Raw genomic sequence first — 14,769 nt, 5'->3', positions numbered from 1 at the left:
ATAACGGCAGAAGCTCTGCCATTCACTGCAAAATGAAAAGAAGAGAATTGCGACACCAGACCTGCAAAAGGGAAGACACCAGATGAAATTGAAGCACAGTGCCAGATCAGGGCTACGCCTGAAACAGATTGGGTTCATCAAGAAACGAGGCGAGTTCAAAGCCGATGACACCAGCAGTGCAGTTCTTTTCTGGCTGGACTGGACAGCTTGCGGCTCCATTCAGCCTTTGATCGCTTCTTAATGAAGCTGCAAGCCTACGAGCTGGTGGCACTGAGCCTCAAACACTTTCTGGGGCAGGAGATATGCCAGCCGCCAGGAAGCAGCAACACATCGATACTCTCAGATTCTGGCGACAGTTCGTCAGAAAATGAGCCGCCAAACAGCATTCAGTAGGTCGGTCGCAATAAAGAACAAAGATCACGGAATCATGATGAGTTTTGATGATCTTTGTGTACTTTGTCTAAGGATGCTAGATGATTGTAATGATATAATGTAACCGAGAAATATCTTCGATCTCCATCGATCAGCAGCAGTTTGGCAGCCCGTCTATCCAATCAATCCATACAGTGAAATGCAGCAATCGCTATTTTGAAATGCATAAATAAATGTGCCGTCCCGTCAACATCAAGTGATCACTTCTTCAAACCCTTCTACTAATCAACACTTGCAGAAATGAAAAGGATATCAAGTGGTAGACTCCCCAAATGGGCCGGCGGCGCTATAATAGACTCCCCAAATGAAGATTCGTGATTGGGTAACTGGGCCTTGGTCAGACTTCAGAGGCGAGACAGAGACAGAGCCATCGCATTCGAGATTACAGGCTGTAATTCGTGCAGCCGCCGTCCGGAAGGAGTCGTCGGTGCCTCCGACGTCGGTGTCGCAGGCGGCCAAACCGGCTACGACGCCGGTGGTCTGGATCGGAGGAAGAGGAGGAACACGAAACAGCAGTACGGGTTCGCAGCGATGGGTCACCGGCGGCCACGGAGGCCGGAGGTGGAAGAAGAAGGTGGTGGTGGTGGCGGGCACTCCGCGTGGAGTCTTGTCGAGCGCCCCCTTCTCCGCCGCGGTGGCTGCCATGGCCGTCGAACGCTACCGGTCGGAAGTTCTGAACGCGACCCAAAACGAGGGGGTTATATAAAAAATATTGGATCGCAATTGTTAATCGCGATCCAAAATAGGGTTTTATGTGAAAAATGTTGGATCGCGATTATTAATCACGATCCAAATTAGGAGCTATTCGTATATAACAGGGGTTAAATGTAAAATGTTGGATCGCGATTAAGGGGCTGATGTGTAAAAACTAGGAACTGATTTCCGTGGCCGCCGACGCTCAGGCGCGCCCACGCCGCTCGCGTCGGCGCACCCCCGGCGTAGCCACCGTGAACTCCACGCGCGTTTCCACAATGCCGTTATTGCGGCGCTGGTCCGCCTCCACCTCTGTGCGTCGCTCTGTAAAGGAGCCATACCAGATGGACTCCGGCGAGGGCCGTGCTCCCACAAATCCGGAGCGCCGGCATCCGCTTCACGAACGGGGAGTGGTCGGCCGCCGCCGCTGGAGATGCTGCTCCCGGCCACTCCCTTCACTCCCTGCCCACCTGCGCTGAGAATGGAAGTATCAAGTATGCAGACATCTCATTGTGTACTGTATTTCTCAATCAGTAGATCAATTTCATCTGGGTTTTCCCTCCAATGTCTGCAGAGGATAATGAAATGCAAACCCTAGCATAAATTCTGCAAATTTGGATAATAGGTGTCTTCGTTATACTGTAGTGTGAATTGTATCTGTTAGGTACTATACTGTGAAATACCCGATGTCCCTGGAAACATCCTAGTTTCTCTAGTGTAAGATAATTCTGAAAATTGATGGTTTATGGTCTGCAATGTAACCCAATTACCCAAGTCCAGGTGGTAGCTAGTATTCTTGGGATGCTTGTCCTTGGCATGTCAGTGCACACGAAAATCAGATAGTACACATATTGGATCTGCGAAAACTGCAGATATTTTGTCCAACTCGTAATATGGGCAGCTTATTAGTCAACAGTGACTGCTTCTCTTAAATATATGTGTTCTGACTTCTGAGCGTATCCAACTATGTCATCAATTATGGTAAGGAGGTGATGGTGACAGCAGCAGCAGCTGTGATGAAACCCACTTTGTTTTCTGCCTTTGGATAATTTTCTATTCGTGGATTTCTTTTTACTACTTATGTTGGCAAGCTGGTATACCTGTAAGAACACCTTCCTTCTTAGTTCTTACTACCTCCATATTGATGACCCTGAGGTCGCTTAGAAATTGCAAAGGTGATTTCACTTTGTACTTAAATGATAGAAAACTGAATAAGTTTTTCCTAATTGTAACCCTTTCTGATTTGCTTTCATTTCCCTCACATCACTTTCAGATATATTCCTGAAGTGAATGCTGGTTCATTGCGCCACCAAACCAGATATCAGCATAATACCATAATCTTTACATGAAATCAATATGTGAAGGACTCCACATGGTGATTATGATGTAAGGTAGCCATACCAAGGATGTATTCCGCTTTTTTTTTGTCTGGCAAGATTGATTCAGCAGATGGCTAACAAATTATCTTGCTTTCAAGACTAATCTTCTCATTTATGATGATGGTTGCATTTGACTTCATTTTCTTATTGCTGCTAGTGTGTCAACATCTGGTAATTATGTTGATCCATGATCAGTTATTTTCTAGGTTTTATCTTTTAAAAGCTAAAAGAATATGTTCTAGAGAACCAGCAAGTAATTTATTTTGTTATTCTTATCATATAAATAGTTATGATGTCACTTTCAGATTATAGTGTTTTGTGTTCATAAGCTGCACTATTTTCCAGAGGAAGTCAGCTTTTCAGATGACTGTTACTAAAAACAATCAACGAATTATCACTTTCGCAGTCAAGTGACAAAATATGGCACTCAGAATGATGGCATGATGAATACAATTCCTCCTATATATTATTACTTTCCAAGCTCTCACGTTGTACATGTCCTGTTTTTTCCACTGTAGTGTGAATGTGTTGTAGTGTCCAAATTTCAGTCAGCAGCAAGTAGGACGTGTTGTAGAAGTCAACTATCAGGGATTGTGATAGGAATGGAATGAAACAGGCAAGAAAAAGAAAACATTTTGCTTGACCAAGTTGTTGCTATCACAGTATCACCTCTTGATTTGAATGCCCATCAGTTTATTTATACCCGTCTCGTATATGAGGGACTCAGCAGGCAGCCAGTAGTGAAGAGGGAGAAGGCAAAATCTTGATATAAGTACCATGGCAATTAGAGGCTTTGTGGACTGGAGAGGAAACCCCATCAATAGAGGGGTGCACGGAGGAGTCAGGGCAGCATGGTTTATATATTGTAAGTATCTATATGCAATTCCTTGTTGCATCCATCTTCCCTGGCATGTTTCCTGGATGAATGTTTCTTAATTTCAAACTTCATCCCCACTTTTTTCCTCCTCTCAGTTCTGACAGTTGTGGCAAACATCGTGAATGTCCCAAATATGCTGAATATGGTCACTTATCTCCATGGAACGATGCATATGGGAGTTTCGAGCTCTGCAACTACAGTCACTAATGTCCTTGGTGCCACAGCTGGGTTTGCTTTGATAGGGGCTTTCCTCTCTGACTCTTACATAACTCGTTCAAGAACTATACTTCTCTTTGGTCCATTGGAGTTTCTGGTATTCAATCATCTATCGCCTACAGGAATTTTTCATGTTCTGTTGCTACTGCTAAATGTGAACTAACGATAGTAGAGAACGTGGTTTAATTTTTTTTTTTAAAAATGTCAATTAGATGAGTAAACAAAAAAAACTATGCTAGAATACCTCCAGAGAGTTGATTAGCAATATTAATTCAATTTTTTGCATTCAGTTGCTTTTGAATAGTATAATTATGATTGTGGGGATCTGATTTGGCTGATGTTGATGTAAACTGTTGGAAGTTTTTTTTTTGAGGATAACTGTTGAAAGTGTGCACAAGGTAAACTGAAAAGTTTGCGCAAGTGCTGAAGACTGAAGTACCTTTCCAGAGCTCACTTCTAGTTGGGTATACATGTAAAACGATTTCAGGGGTCTGGCTAGGAGGGGATAAACTACAAGTTTACATAACCAAAACAGTGATGGGCTCAAAATATATTAGATGAACGGCTCATACGTAAAACTCTGTGTTACTATGTCCTGTTTTGTTACATTTCGATTGATAAAGTATGCCTACTCCAGTAATCTTGCTGTAAAGCCCACTTAATTCAATATTAGAAGAAATGGATTGTGTTCAGGTGTAAGCGAGAGGTTGGTATCTCCTTTCTTAACCTTAGCCAAGTAAGGCCTGCATTAACAATTTAACATCCTCCTGTTATTTTTCTGAATACTAATGCTGCACAGGGAGCTTCTGAAAGCCATTAAAAAGAGTAGCCCCTGAATTTAGAGAAATTTTAGTCGTAATTTTTTATCAGTCCTTAAGCAAATGTGCACAAGTTAACACCCTTTATCAGTTATCACCCTTATGCACTGTATTTGTTATCGTGATAAACTCACACTTGTGCAGGGCTACGGACTGCTTGCACTGCAAGCCTACATTCCTTCACTCCGTCCACCATCATGCAATATTGAAGCAGAACCTAGCAACTGCAAAGAAGTCCATGGCTGGAATGCCACCCTGCTGTACGCCGCATTGTATATTAGTGCACTTGGTGATGGTTGTATGCGTGCTTGCATGCCATCCCTTGGAGCGGATCAGTTTGACCATGAAGATCCCCCTGAATCGCGCCAGCAATCCAGTTTCTTTAATTGGTACACCTTCGGGATCTCCTTTGGAGGTTTTATAGGGCTGATTCTCATAGTGTGGCTAGAGAATGACAAGGGGTGGGACATTGGATTTGGCTTGTGTGCCATTTTAATTCTTCTTGGTTTGCTTGTGGTTGCTGTTGGTCTCCCTTTCTACCGCAACCAAATACCTGAAGGAAGCCCTCTAACTCGAATACTGCAGGTTGTGCTCCTTACTAGTTTAGACCATAATATCTTATCTCAATTATTGAGCACTGTGTTGTGAATATTGATTAGCTGCAATCTTGCCTCACCAGGTTCTTGTGGTCGCATTCAGAAACAGGAAACTTGAGTTTCCGGAGAAACTGGAAGAGGCACAAGAAAGAAGTGCTGAGCCAGGCTCTATTGAAGTACTCCCTGAAACAAATAGCTTGAAGTAAGATTCAGAGAAAAACACGTACCATTTTGTGTGCAGTCTACTGGTTAGGAAGAGTGGAGAGCACTACCTTGTTTCTAGTATATCCTACTATAACTATGTCATGCATCTTGTCAGATTCCTCGACAAAGCTTACATCAACCGTGGGAAAGATGGATCCTGGTCAGTTTGCAGTACGACAAAGGTGGAGGAGACTAAGATTGTGCTCCGTGTGCTTCCTCTGTTTGTCAGCTCCATGATCGGATATGTATCAAACCCTATCCTCTTCACATTCACCGTGCAGCAAGGTGGCATGACAAACACAAGGCTGGGCAAGATCCGTGTTTCCCCAGCTACACTGTTCATCATCCCCACCATATTCCAGATGGTAATGCTTCCAATCTATGATCAGTTCCTTGTGCCGTTTTTGCGGAAGCGCACGGGCTATGTCAATGGCATCACTCATTTGCAGCGTGTCGGCATAGGCTTCGCCTCCATCATACTTGCGTCAGTCATCGCAGCAGTTGTTGAGAGGAAGAGGAAGGAAGCTGCAGAGCAGATGTCCCTATTTTGGCTCACCCCTCAGTTTTTCCTCTTGGGTGTGTCAGACGTGACATCGTTCCCTGGGCTCCTCGAGTTCTTCAACAGTGAGGCACCACGAGGCATGAAGTCAATCGCGGCTGCCTTGTTCTGGTGTGTCCTAGGGCTCTCGTCATTGCTAGCCACTTTCCTGGTGCAAATAGTGAATAGAGCCACCAGGCATGGGCACCGTGGAGGGTGGCTGGAGGCTGCAAGCTTGAACAACAGCCGTCTTGATCTGTTCTACTGGGTTGTGGCTGTTGTCGGATTGCTCGCCTTCTTGAACTACATGTACTGGGCCAAGAGGTATGTCTACCGGCACGATCCACGCGTTGTCACAAATGAACCACCGGTCGATCAGGATTCACCTTGAAACATCACAGGATTCGCACTCAGATATTCCTTCAGTTCAGCAACAGCAAAGGCAGGATAACTATGCTCTGGTGACTGGTGTACCACGCCATGGATTAGTGTCTGTTCTCTAATCTCATGCTCTGTTGCCTGATTGTATATTCAGCTAATTGGATTGGATGTCATCCGTGATACTTACCAGTAGTTTACATTTGCGAAATCCTTATTATCGAAGGCGATCTTCATAGTTTGTATTGTGCAAGTGGGTGTTCAGAGACACGAATCTGTCAGATTGGTAAGAGCTGAAGTGCCAGCTTGAATATATTGCATAATGAATGGATTTTCAATGTATGTTCTGCAAAGCAATGCCAATGCAGCCATCCAATCTTTTAGGTGTCCAGACACAGGAGTTGCATCTCATAAACTTTTCTCTTTCAAGGAATCAAGGAGGTCTTGTTTGGATACGTAGTGATCCCCTCCAATCCACGGGAGGGCCATATGGATTTTGGGGGGTGGGATTCAAACCGTTGACTAGAACAGCGCGCAACGTTGCCGCGCATAAATAGCCCTCCATCTTTTATATTTTTATGGTTAAATGGAGCACACTATTTATGCAATATCAAAGAGTGGACTTTGAAAAGTATCTTGTAAATAAATTCATGCACGTATCAAGATGTTGTATTTTTTTTTGCTAGATTTAATTTTTTTTATTGGATATCTTTGGTTGTAACGAAGCCAACGAAAGCTAACTTATATTTTTATCATTTTTCTATGTTTCAAAGTGTCTAGGTGCATCAAATAAGCCAAAGTAACATTCGATTTATTAGTTAACAAATTATCAATTTGTATCTCTATCATTTTTCTATGTTTTTGTTTCATTTTGCAAAGTGGCAGTCAATTTATTAGTTAATAAATTATCAGTTTGCATCTCTATCTTTTTTTACATCTTTATTTATATTACTTGCGGGTTGGGCGGCGAGGTGATTTCGTTAAAGGTTGAGGATTTTCTTAGAAAATTGTATGAGAGAGGTATGTGGACTGTGAGTTGTATTTCAACAAAGTACAGGTTTTTTAAAAAAAATTGTGTGAGAAGTCTTGGATGGCGGGTTCGATTCCGACGATGTTCGGAGTTTTTTTGAAAGTTTATCGGGGCTATCTGTATCTAGACAGCAGGTTGGATTTTGACAAAGTTAGGAGATTTTTTGAAAAATTTTCTGTGAGGCCTTTGGACTACTGGTTCGATTTCGACAAAGTTTGGGGGTTTTTTTTGAAAAATTACCAGACCTATGTTCCACAACCTTAGCCTGCATGTTGGATCTTGACAAAGTTCGAGGATTTTTTTAAAAAAATCTGGGGCCTTTGGACTGCTAATTCGATTTCGACAAAGTTTAGGGTATTTTTTGAAAAATCCACATCCTCTCTTCGACGATCTGGGCTGTCTGTGCTCGATCCGACGGCTGAAATCTTTTATGGCGATGTGGATATGGACGTGGACAGCCTTCCTAGCCTTGAGTGCGACCAGATTTAAGTCATTAAACATTACACAACTCATACCAAATCATTCATCAAACATGCCGTGTTAACAGCACCATTGTGCCATACCGTGATTTTTCTACAGACTTTGGCATTCTCAATCCCCATCTTAGAGTGTACTGTAATTCAGCAGAACTATTTTCTTCGAGTATCCAGATCGCCTTCCGCTAGCAGCTCCTGACGTCTCCGCCTTCAAAACCGTTGAGTGTCCATCGCCAAACTATCCATGAAATGCGATGATCTCATCTCGGAAGAGTAAGAGGAGACAACGGTTTAGTTGTGACGCTAGCAGGGTAAACTTGCAGGGGAAGGTCTCCGTCGCGGCGCACGCCCCTACGCCGGCTCCTTCCGTCGCCGCCGCCACCATGGCCGTCGCCACGGAAACGATCACCGCCAAGCAAAATAGGGGGCTGAAATGCAAATTGTGTGTACTTAGAGGATGTTTGTTCCTTACCCCCACTTTGCCACATCTAACTTTAGGCAAGTTTGATCAAGTTGGTAGGTGTTTGGTTGAACAACTAACCTTTGGTAACTTTTGGTAAGATTCTTTGAGCTCCATATGCCATGGAGACAAAAGATGTGACAAGATTCTCTTTAGCATGGTAAAGTGTGGCTTCAAATTTCTTAACCACATTTCCTGTAACTTACCACTCTTGCTGTAACAAATTGTGGCTAGCAACCAAACATGCAACAAAATATTGGATGTTTCGGCTCGCGCCTCAGTTCTTCCTGCTGGGCGTGTCAAATGTCACGTCGTTTCCTGGGCTCCTTGAGTTCTTCAAACGGCGAGGCGCCTAGGGGGCATGAAGTCCATCGCCACAGCATTGTTCTGGTGTCAGATAGGGCTCGCGTCGTTGCTGGCCACTTTGCTGGTGAAAGCAGCGAACATGGCCACTAGGCATGGGCACCATGTAGGGGTGGCTGGAGCCTCGAGGGTACAAGATTGAACAACAGCCGTCTTGACCTGTTCTACTGGGTTGTGACTGTTGTCGGATTGATTGCCTTGTTGAACTACCTGTACTGGGCGAAGAAATATGCCTACAGGCAGGATCTATGCATCGTCGATGAGCCGTCGGTCGATCAAGATTCGCCTTAAACTTGTGCAACCGCGAGTAGAAGTATGTCCGGTTCATCATGCCATCGATTAGTCGAGTTTGCCGTATCTTGCCGTATGCTGTTGATGCAGTGGTGTTCGACTGTATTCAGCTGACTGATCGGACCAACATCTTGTAATCCCCGGCACTCGACGGTTGCAAAATGATCTTGAACAAAGGATGCCGCCATTTCGAAGTAGCAACCTTGAGTGGCAGCAGATGTGTCTTGATTATGATTTATAGAACATGGTGTGTTTGTAAGAAGTGGAACAAGGACCCTGATTCGGCACCATGGCGCTACCATCGGCCTCCGTTGCTAGCATCGTCGTCTCGGCCACCGCTCGGTCCCATACCATACCATACCATACCATATATGTGTCAGCGATGTAGAAGAGGCTCCCAGAGCTAACCTTAAGCCGAGTGATCGGCCACACGAACTCTCCGTGGCAACCAGCGGGAGCTCACCTGGGCCTCACTGCCTCACATAACATTTCGTTGAACTCGAACGGCAGCCACACACAATACTCGCCCGCACCCCAATCCCTCCCCTACGCGTTCCCAGCCACAAATCAGGGGCCCCCAGAAAACCAATCGAAAGAAAACAAGCGAATCGCTGCTAAAGACCAAACATTGTCGGGCAAACGCGCGCACGAACAAAACGCCATCCCGATAAAAACAGAGCGCGCCGCAGCGATGCTGCTCCAGGTTCGCGCGTCCCCCACATTCCTCCCCTCCACCTCCTCCTCCACCTCCTCCTCGGCGCAGGCGCCGGCGCCCTCCCCGTTCCTGGGGAAGAGCGGCCAGCGGCGCGGCGGGCCGGTGTCCTTGGCCGCGGCGGCGTCACCGGCACCGCACCGCGGCGTGGCGAGGCGTTCCGTGATGGCCGCCGCGGGGGCGGCTCCGGCGGCCAAGCTCGAGGACGCCGACGCGCTCATCGACTCCGTCGAGACCTTCATCTTCGACTGCGACGGTGAGTGAGTGCGGCATCGATCGGCCGCACCCGGCTTCTTACGTGGGGGAGTCTTCGCTTAAATTCGCGCGCGTTCTCTCTGTGTGCCGCGCAGGCGTGATCTGGAAGGGAGACAAGCTGATCGACGGCGTGCCGGAGACGCTCGACCTTCTCCGATCGAAGGTCCGTCCCGGACCGCAATGCTCCTGCCGATTAACTCAAGCTCACGGCTTCCTCGTGATTTGCTGAAGCTGTTGGCACTTGCGGTTTTGCAGGGCAAGAGGCTGGTGTTCGTGACCAACAACTCCACCAAGTCGAGGAAGCAGTACGGCAAGAAGTTTGAGACGCTGGGGCTGAGTGTCGACGAGGTACGGTTCTTCAGTTATTGCTGCCATGAACTGATTCTGCTGATCACCAGTTCCTGCTAACTGATGAGGCTGGATCGCTGCGCAGGAAGAGATCTTCGCTTCATCCTTCGCAGCCGCAGCGTACCTGCAGTCCATCGATTTTCCCAAGGACAAGAAGGTACCTCGAATCATTCAAAAAAAATAGTTTAAGTGTTTCTCATGATTATGTACGAACTACGCGCGAAGTATAACGTTGTTTTTTGGGCGGTTTAGGTGTATGTCATCGGAGAGGAAGGGATTCTGAAGGAGCTGGAGCTGGCTGGATTTCAGCACCTCGGCGGACCCGTAAGTAACACAGAGTGCTCTTTTCAATGAAATTCCTGAGAAATTAGCAGTTGTATAGGCAGAAGTTTACTGGCATGTTACAATGTCAGTGAGCCAATATAGCATGCACATCAGCATTTACTCCGGATACAAACTTCTGCAACTTGGATTTCATCGTCTTGCAGACAGATGGAGACAAGAAGATAGAGCTGAAGCCTGGTTTTTACATGGAGCATGACAAAGATGTATGTATGATCCTTCTTCATGTTTTAGTGTGTAGTATGTAGTGAGAACTGGTACTCATGCCGAACAATTTGGGTTTCTTACAGGTGGGAGCAGTTGTGGTAGGATTTGATCGCTATTTTAACTACTACAAAGTTCAGTAAGTCTCTTTGCATTGCTGCAACCTACATGTTACTGTGCTCTCTCTCTTTCTTGATCTTTGTATAAGGTTTCATACTAAACATCGTACAACACCTGTTAACTTATACTGCCAACCATTTCTAGGTACGGGACACTATGCATCCGTGAGAACCCAGGTTGCCTTTTCATAGCAACAAATAGGGACGCCGTCACTCATCTTACTGATGCCCAAGAATGGGCAGGTTAGTGAGCAATTTGCACATTTTCTATATGCTATGCAGAAACATACCAGTTGTTCAAGTTATGAAATATTTGGTCTTGGATCAGGTGGTGGCTCAATGGTCGGCGCAGTTCTTGGTTCAACTAAACAAGAACCGCTCGTTGTCGGGAAGCCATCCACTTTCATGATGGACTACCTCGCAAAGAAGTAAGAGGCTTACTGTCTCAAAGTCTCAACTTATGTTCAGTTTTAGAAAAAAAAATGTTCATGGAAGGGTGTGTAGTTGTTTAAGCGCAAATCATACAACTGGTTGCGAGTTTTCAGATTCTTACCTTTCTCCTTCACCTATGCGAACAGGTTCGGAATCACAACATCCCAGATATGCATGGTGGGTGACCGGTTGGATACTGATATCCTGTTTGGCCAAAACGGAGGCTGCAAGACGCTCCTTGTTCTATCAGGTTTCATCAATTCTTCAGTCCTAACTCTGATATATGCCCTTTTAATTTAACATCAGCATTAGCATTGAGCTTGGCTGTCTTTTGCAGGTGTGACTTCCCTGCAGACACTACAGAGCCCCGACAACTCGATCCAGCCAGATTTCTACACAAACCAAATTTCGGATTTTCTCACCCTCAAAGCAGCAACTGTCTGAAGGGCGAGCCCACCTTACTTTTGCATAGGCAGCATCGACCATTTTTTTAGCAAATAAGAAAACACAAAGGATGGTTTTGTTTTTCACATTATTGTGTAATCCTGAGAAAAATGTTAATATGTAACAACAGTGAAGCACATCTCAAAAGATGCCAAGAAATTACTCTGAATTCTCCATTGAAAACCTTTTTTTGCTTCGAACAAAATGCATATAGGTACAAAGTAAAGCATAAACAAATCAAGAAAACAAGGATAAGCACAAAGTTGATAAGTTTGCAAACAAGACCTAAAAAGGATATTCTGTCGCTTGTGAACTTAAAAGATATCATGAAGGCTTCTGTCCATGGCACCTCTGACAATATTTCACACAGTATTTCACTAAAATGTGCCATAAGTCATAGGAATCTTATTCAAACTATATTGTCATTCATATCAATGTGTTAACAGTGTTATATCTTGTATGTATGTACAGAAGGTCAATAAAAAAACAAACTTATCTAGCTCAAGTGCTCCCTAAGTTCGCGCTAGCATCACGCACAAGCACAAAAACCTTGAGAATTTCACTATCTCAGCAAAACAAGAAAATACACTTTACAGTTCATGATAATTAAGTCTTGTTCCAAAATTGCATGACGAAAATCTATACAGCTCCAGTTGTAAAGTGCTGGCCATTTATTTTGCTGATTTCTTCAAGCTGTTCATTAAAGCTCGCATAGCTTCTTTCACATTCTGGCCCTTTGTTTGTCTCACCTCCTGTGATGTGAGACGCAAGCTCTCAAGGCCACGACCTAGAGATGCAATCATAGGAACAGAAGGTGCCACCTCAGCTGCACACTCAATCCCATCTCCATGCATCACGAGACCAGCGCATGCAACCATGCTGCAGCCAAATGTTGCCCAAGGAGTTATTCTGAAAGGTTGTCTATGCCTCTTCTGCATTATTTCATAGAATGAAGTCCGCATAGCCAACAAGCTCGTTCTCTCAGCTGATGATATTATAGTGTGAGCCACTGCTCGGATTTTCTCTGCTGAAGCCGTGAACTGTAGAGCAGATGCCTTCGAACCAGCAGTAGCAAACCCATGAGGCAGAATCTTGCTTAATACAATGGCAGCATGTCTTTGCAGCTGCATTAGTCCATACTTTAGAACTACTGGACTTTTGTACGGAGCCAGCTTAAGGAAGGCAGAAGCCTGAACAGTTTTTGACAATGATGAAAAGCCCAAAATTGCTGTACCTCCTGCACCAACAGCGACCACAGGCTTCTCAGATATCCAACTTTTTTTATCAGTACTGCCTGGTGAAGGTAGCTCAATATTGTCATCATTTTCATCACCATAATGGTTGAAGCACCTGCTAGCTAATTGAGTAATCTCTGAAGGAACAGGAGTGTTCCAATGTCTCCTTATTCCAGCTAAGCAGCTTGCATCAACAATAGCCACCACAGAATCAAACTCTTTTAGTTGGCTCCTGAGAGCTTGCACAAGAAGAATGTGGCACTTCTCATCAGATTGGAGTTCTGAAAACTCCAGCTTTTCTGAACCATGTTTGTCTCTGGTATCAATGTGACACCTTGCTGCATTGTTTAAACCCATTCTGAGAGCCTCTATAGCAATTCTAAAAATGTACACATCGGATAGCATATCGCTGCTGATTGGCTCCCCCTCATGAACTTGTTTAAGCAACTCCTGAGCAGAAGCCATAGCCCTCCCAATCGATGGAATATCGACAAATATATGATAAAGATCAGCAAGTAAAGGGTAGACAGACTGAGCAAACGGTGGAGCCTCATATCCGTCAGCCGGCTTGCACTCAGATGGTCTGCACTCAGTAGCAGCATTGGAAGTGATAGCTTCGGACATCAAGAAACCGAGACTTGGAGCCAGCGACTTCAAGAGTTGTCCTCCATTATCATCCATAAGGCATATTTTCCTACCATGGGAGCTTACAATTGAAGTGGCATTCCTGGGGACCAAGCAGCTAGCCTGCAAGTGCAAACCTGATTCATCATCCGTGGTACTGCGAGGGAGCGAGCAGCTAGCCTGTAATTGCTGGGCCGATTCATCATCCGTGGTACTGTGAGGGAGCGAGCAGCTAGCCTGTAATTGCTGAGCTGAACTATCATCTGCGGCACTATCCCGGCTGCCTGCCCCATTGCCACCGCAATTCCTCTCATACGGAGACTCAAGCAAGAGAAACCACGAACCCGTCTCCTCTGCTGCTCTCTTGGCAGCAAGCAGATGGCCGTAGAACCCAACCCCGAAGATCTCCTGCAGGACCTGGCAGGCTGCCGCCTTGACATACTGGTCCTTGCTCCTCTTCTCCGTGACGCACCTCTTGATCACCTGGAACGGCGACGCCGGCACCAGCACGCCCCCGCCGGCGCTGCCGGACAGGCAGTCCTCCTCGATCCGGACGTCGTCGAGGGCCGCGCGCGAGACCTGGGTGACCACGGCCCCCGGCCGCACCTCCCTGATCAGGCGCTCGGCGTCCGACGCGGACTGCTCCGAAAGGTTCTGCGCGGCGAGGATGTAGATCACGCCGCCGCTGCCGTCCCGATCCCGCGGCGGTTCGCGCAGCGCGAGCACGAACTGCTTCGTCTCCTCCGGCACCGAGAGCGCCCGGACCAGCCGCGCCGACGCGCGCAGGTCGTCCTCCTCCCTCACGAGGGCGGAGAACGGCCACAGGGCCTGCAGGTACGAGAGCAACGCCGACACCATGGCCGGCGCCTCAGCATCGGCGGTGGCGAGTGCGCCCGACCAGGCGGCGAGGTGGGCCGGTTGACTTATCCCCCGCCTTCGCCTTCTCTTCCCCTTCCGCTGGGCCTGGTTGGATTGGATGAGGACGGATAATGCGCGAACGCCGCGGCTGATTCTGCTCAGGCCACAGCCGCCGCCGAGGTCGTCGCCGTCGTAGGCTGCGGGGGGAGGCGAGAAGGGCCGGGAATTTGGGTGGCGTGCGGGTGGGCGGTGGGCGGCGTGACCTAGGATTGGGTTCCGTTTCCCCTTTTCTCCTCTGTTTCTTTGGCGAGTTTTTGTTTGCTGTTCTGGGCGCGACGGGCTCCTTCCGGAGTCCACCAGACTGTTTCGCCGTTCGCGGCAGTCGCGGGCCGGTCGAACCCAAAAGCCTGCCTGGCCCAGGCCCTCCTGCAGGCCGCAGGCCCCC

At 46.7% G+C, this 14,769-nt stretch overlaps 3 protein-coding genes across 15 annotated transcripts; 2 read left to right on the top strand and 1 right to left on the bottom strand.

Annotated features, from left to right (window-relative positions):
* The first annotated feature begins 886 nt into the window (after positions 1-886).
* LOC101784381 (protein NRT1/ PTR FAMILY 4.6) lies at positions 887-6,894 on the top strand. 13 transcript variants are annotated; one of them, XM_022828421.1, is made up of 7 exons: positions 887-1,619; positions 2,399-2,511; positions 3,232-3,369; positions 3,477-3,694; positions 4,560-5,000; positions 5,095-5,213; positions 5,331-6,894. In XM_022828421.1, exons 3-7 carry the CDS (start codon positions 3,282-3,284, stop codon positions 6,142-6,144), a joined length of 1,680 nt encoding a protein of 559 aa, XP_022684156.1. In that variant the 5' UTR covers positions 887-1,619; positions 2,399-2,511; positions 3,232-3,281; the 3' UTR covers positions 6,145-6,894. The 13 variants fall into 13 exon arrangements, with proteins under 13 accessions (XP_022684156.1, XP_012703363.1, XP_022684153.1 ...); XM_012847909.2 differs by having other exon boundaries at positions 2,399-2,516; positions 3,023-3,369; XM_022828418.1 differs by having other exon boundaries at positions 887-2,300; positions 3,023-3,369.
* Positions 6,895-9,381: 2,487 nt separating this feature from the next.
* On the top strand, positions 9,382-11,790 carry LOC101783973 (phosphoglycolate phosphatase 1B, chloroplastic). The gene is made up of 11 exons (XM_004975981.4): positions 9,382-9,719; positions 9,814-9,881; positions 9,974-10,066; positions 10,152-10,223; positions 10,319-10,390; positions 10,555-10,614; positions 10,699-10,751; positions 10,877-10,974; positions 11,060-11,159; positions 11,310-11,413; positions 11,501-11,790. Exons 1-11 carry the CDS (start codon positions 9,443-9,445, stop codon positions 11,605-11,607), a joined length of 1,104 nt encoding a protein of 367 aa, XP_004976038.1. The 5' UTR covers positions 9,382-9,442; the 3' UTR covers positions 11,608-11,790.
* A 220-nt stretch (positions 11,791-12,010) lies between these two features.
* Positions 12,011-14,612, bottom strand: LOC101783578. Its single transcript, XM_012847828.2, has one exon. The coding sequence runs from the start codon at positions 14,322-14,324 to the stop codon at positions 12,279-12,281; it is 2,046 nt and encodes a 681-aa protein (XP_012703282.1). The 5' UTR covers positions 14,325-14,612; the 3' UTR covers positions 12,011-12,278.
* Positions 14,613-14,769: the final 157 nt, after the last annotated feature.

Source organism: Setaria italica, chromosome VII (genome assembly GCF_000263155.2).
Source record: "Setaria italica strain Yugu1 chromosome VII, Setaria_italica_v2.0, whole genome shotgun sequence".
Taxonomy (NCBI): Eukaryota; Viridiplantae; Streptophyta; class Magnoliopsida; order Poales; family Poaceae; genus Setaria; species Setaria italica.
Note: the sequence above shows the minus strand (reverse complement) of the source record. Positions and strands in the feature narration are given on the sequence as shown.

Bases quoted from the DNA above. Each gene is read 5' to 3' on its own strand.
- LOC101783578 (XM_012847828.2), bottom strand. From the start codon at position 14,324: ATGGTGTCGGCGTTGCTCTCGTACCTGCAGGCCCTGTGGCCGTTCTCC.
- LOC101784381 (XM_022828421.1), top strand. From the start codon at position 3,282: ATGGCAATTAGAGGCTTTGTGGACTGGAGAGGAAACCCCATCAATAGA. The intron at 3,370-3,476 runs GTAAGTATCTAT...TCCTCCTCTCAG, and splicing joins GGCAGCATGGTTTATATATT to TTCTGACAGTTGTGGCAAAC. The intron at 5,001-5,094 runs GTTGTGCTCCTT...TTGCCTCACCAG, and splicing joins CTCTAACTCGAATACTGCAG to GTTCTTGTGGTCGCATTCAG.
- LOC101783973 (XM_004975981.4), top strand. From the start codon at position 9,443: ATGCTGCTCCAGGTTCGCGCGTCCCCCACATTCCTCCCCTCCACCTCC. The intron at 10,067-10,151 runs GTACGGTTCTTC...ATCGCTGCGCAG, and splicing joins TGGGGCTGAGTGTCGACGAG to GAAGAGATCTTCGCTTCATC. The intron at 10,975-11,059 runs GTTAGTGAGCAA...GTCTTGGATCAG, and splicing joins TGATGCCCAAGAATGGGCAG to GTGGTGGCTCAATGGTCGGC.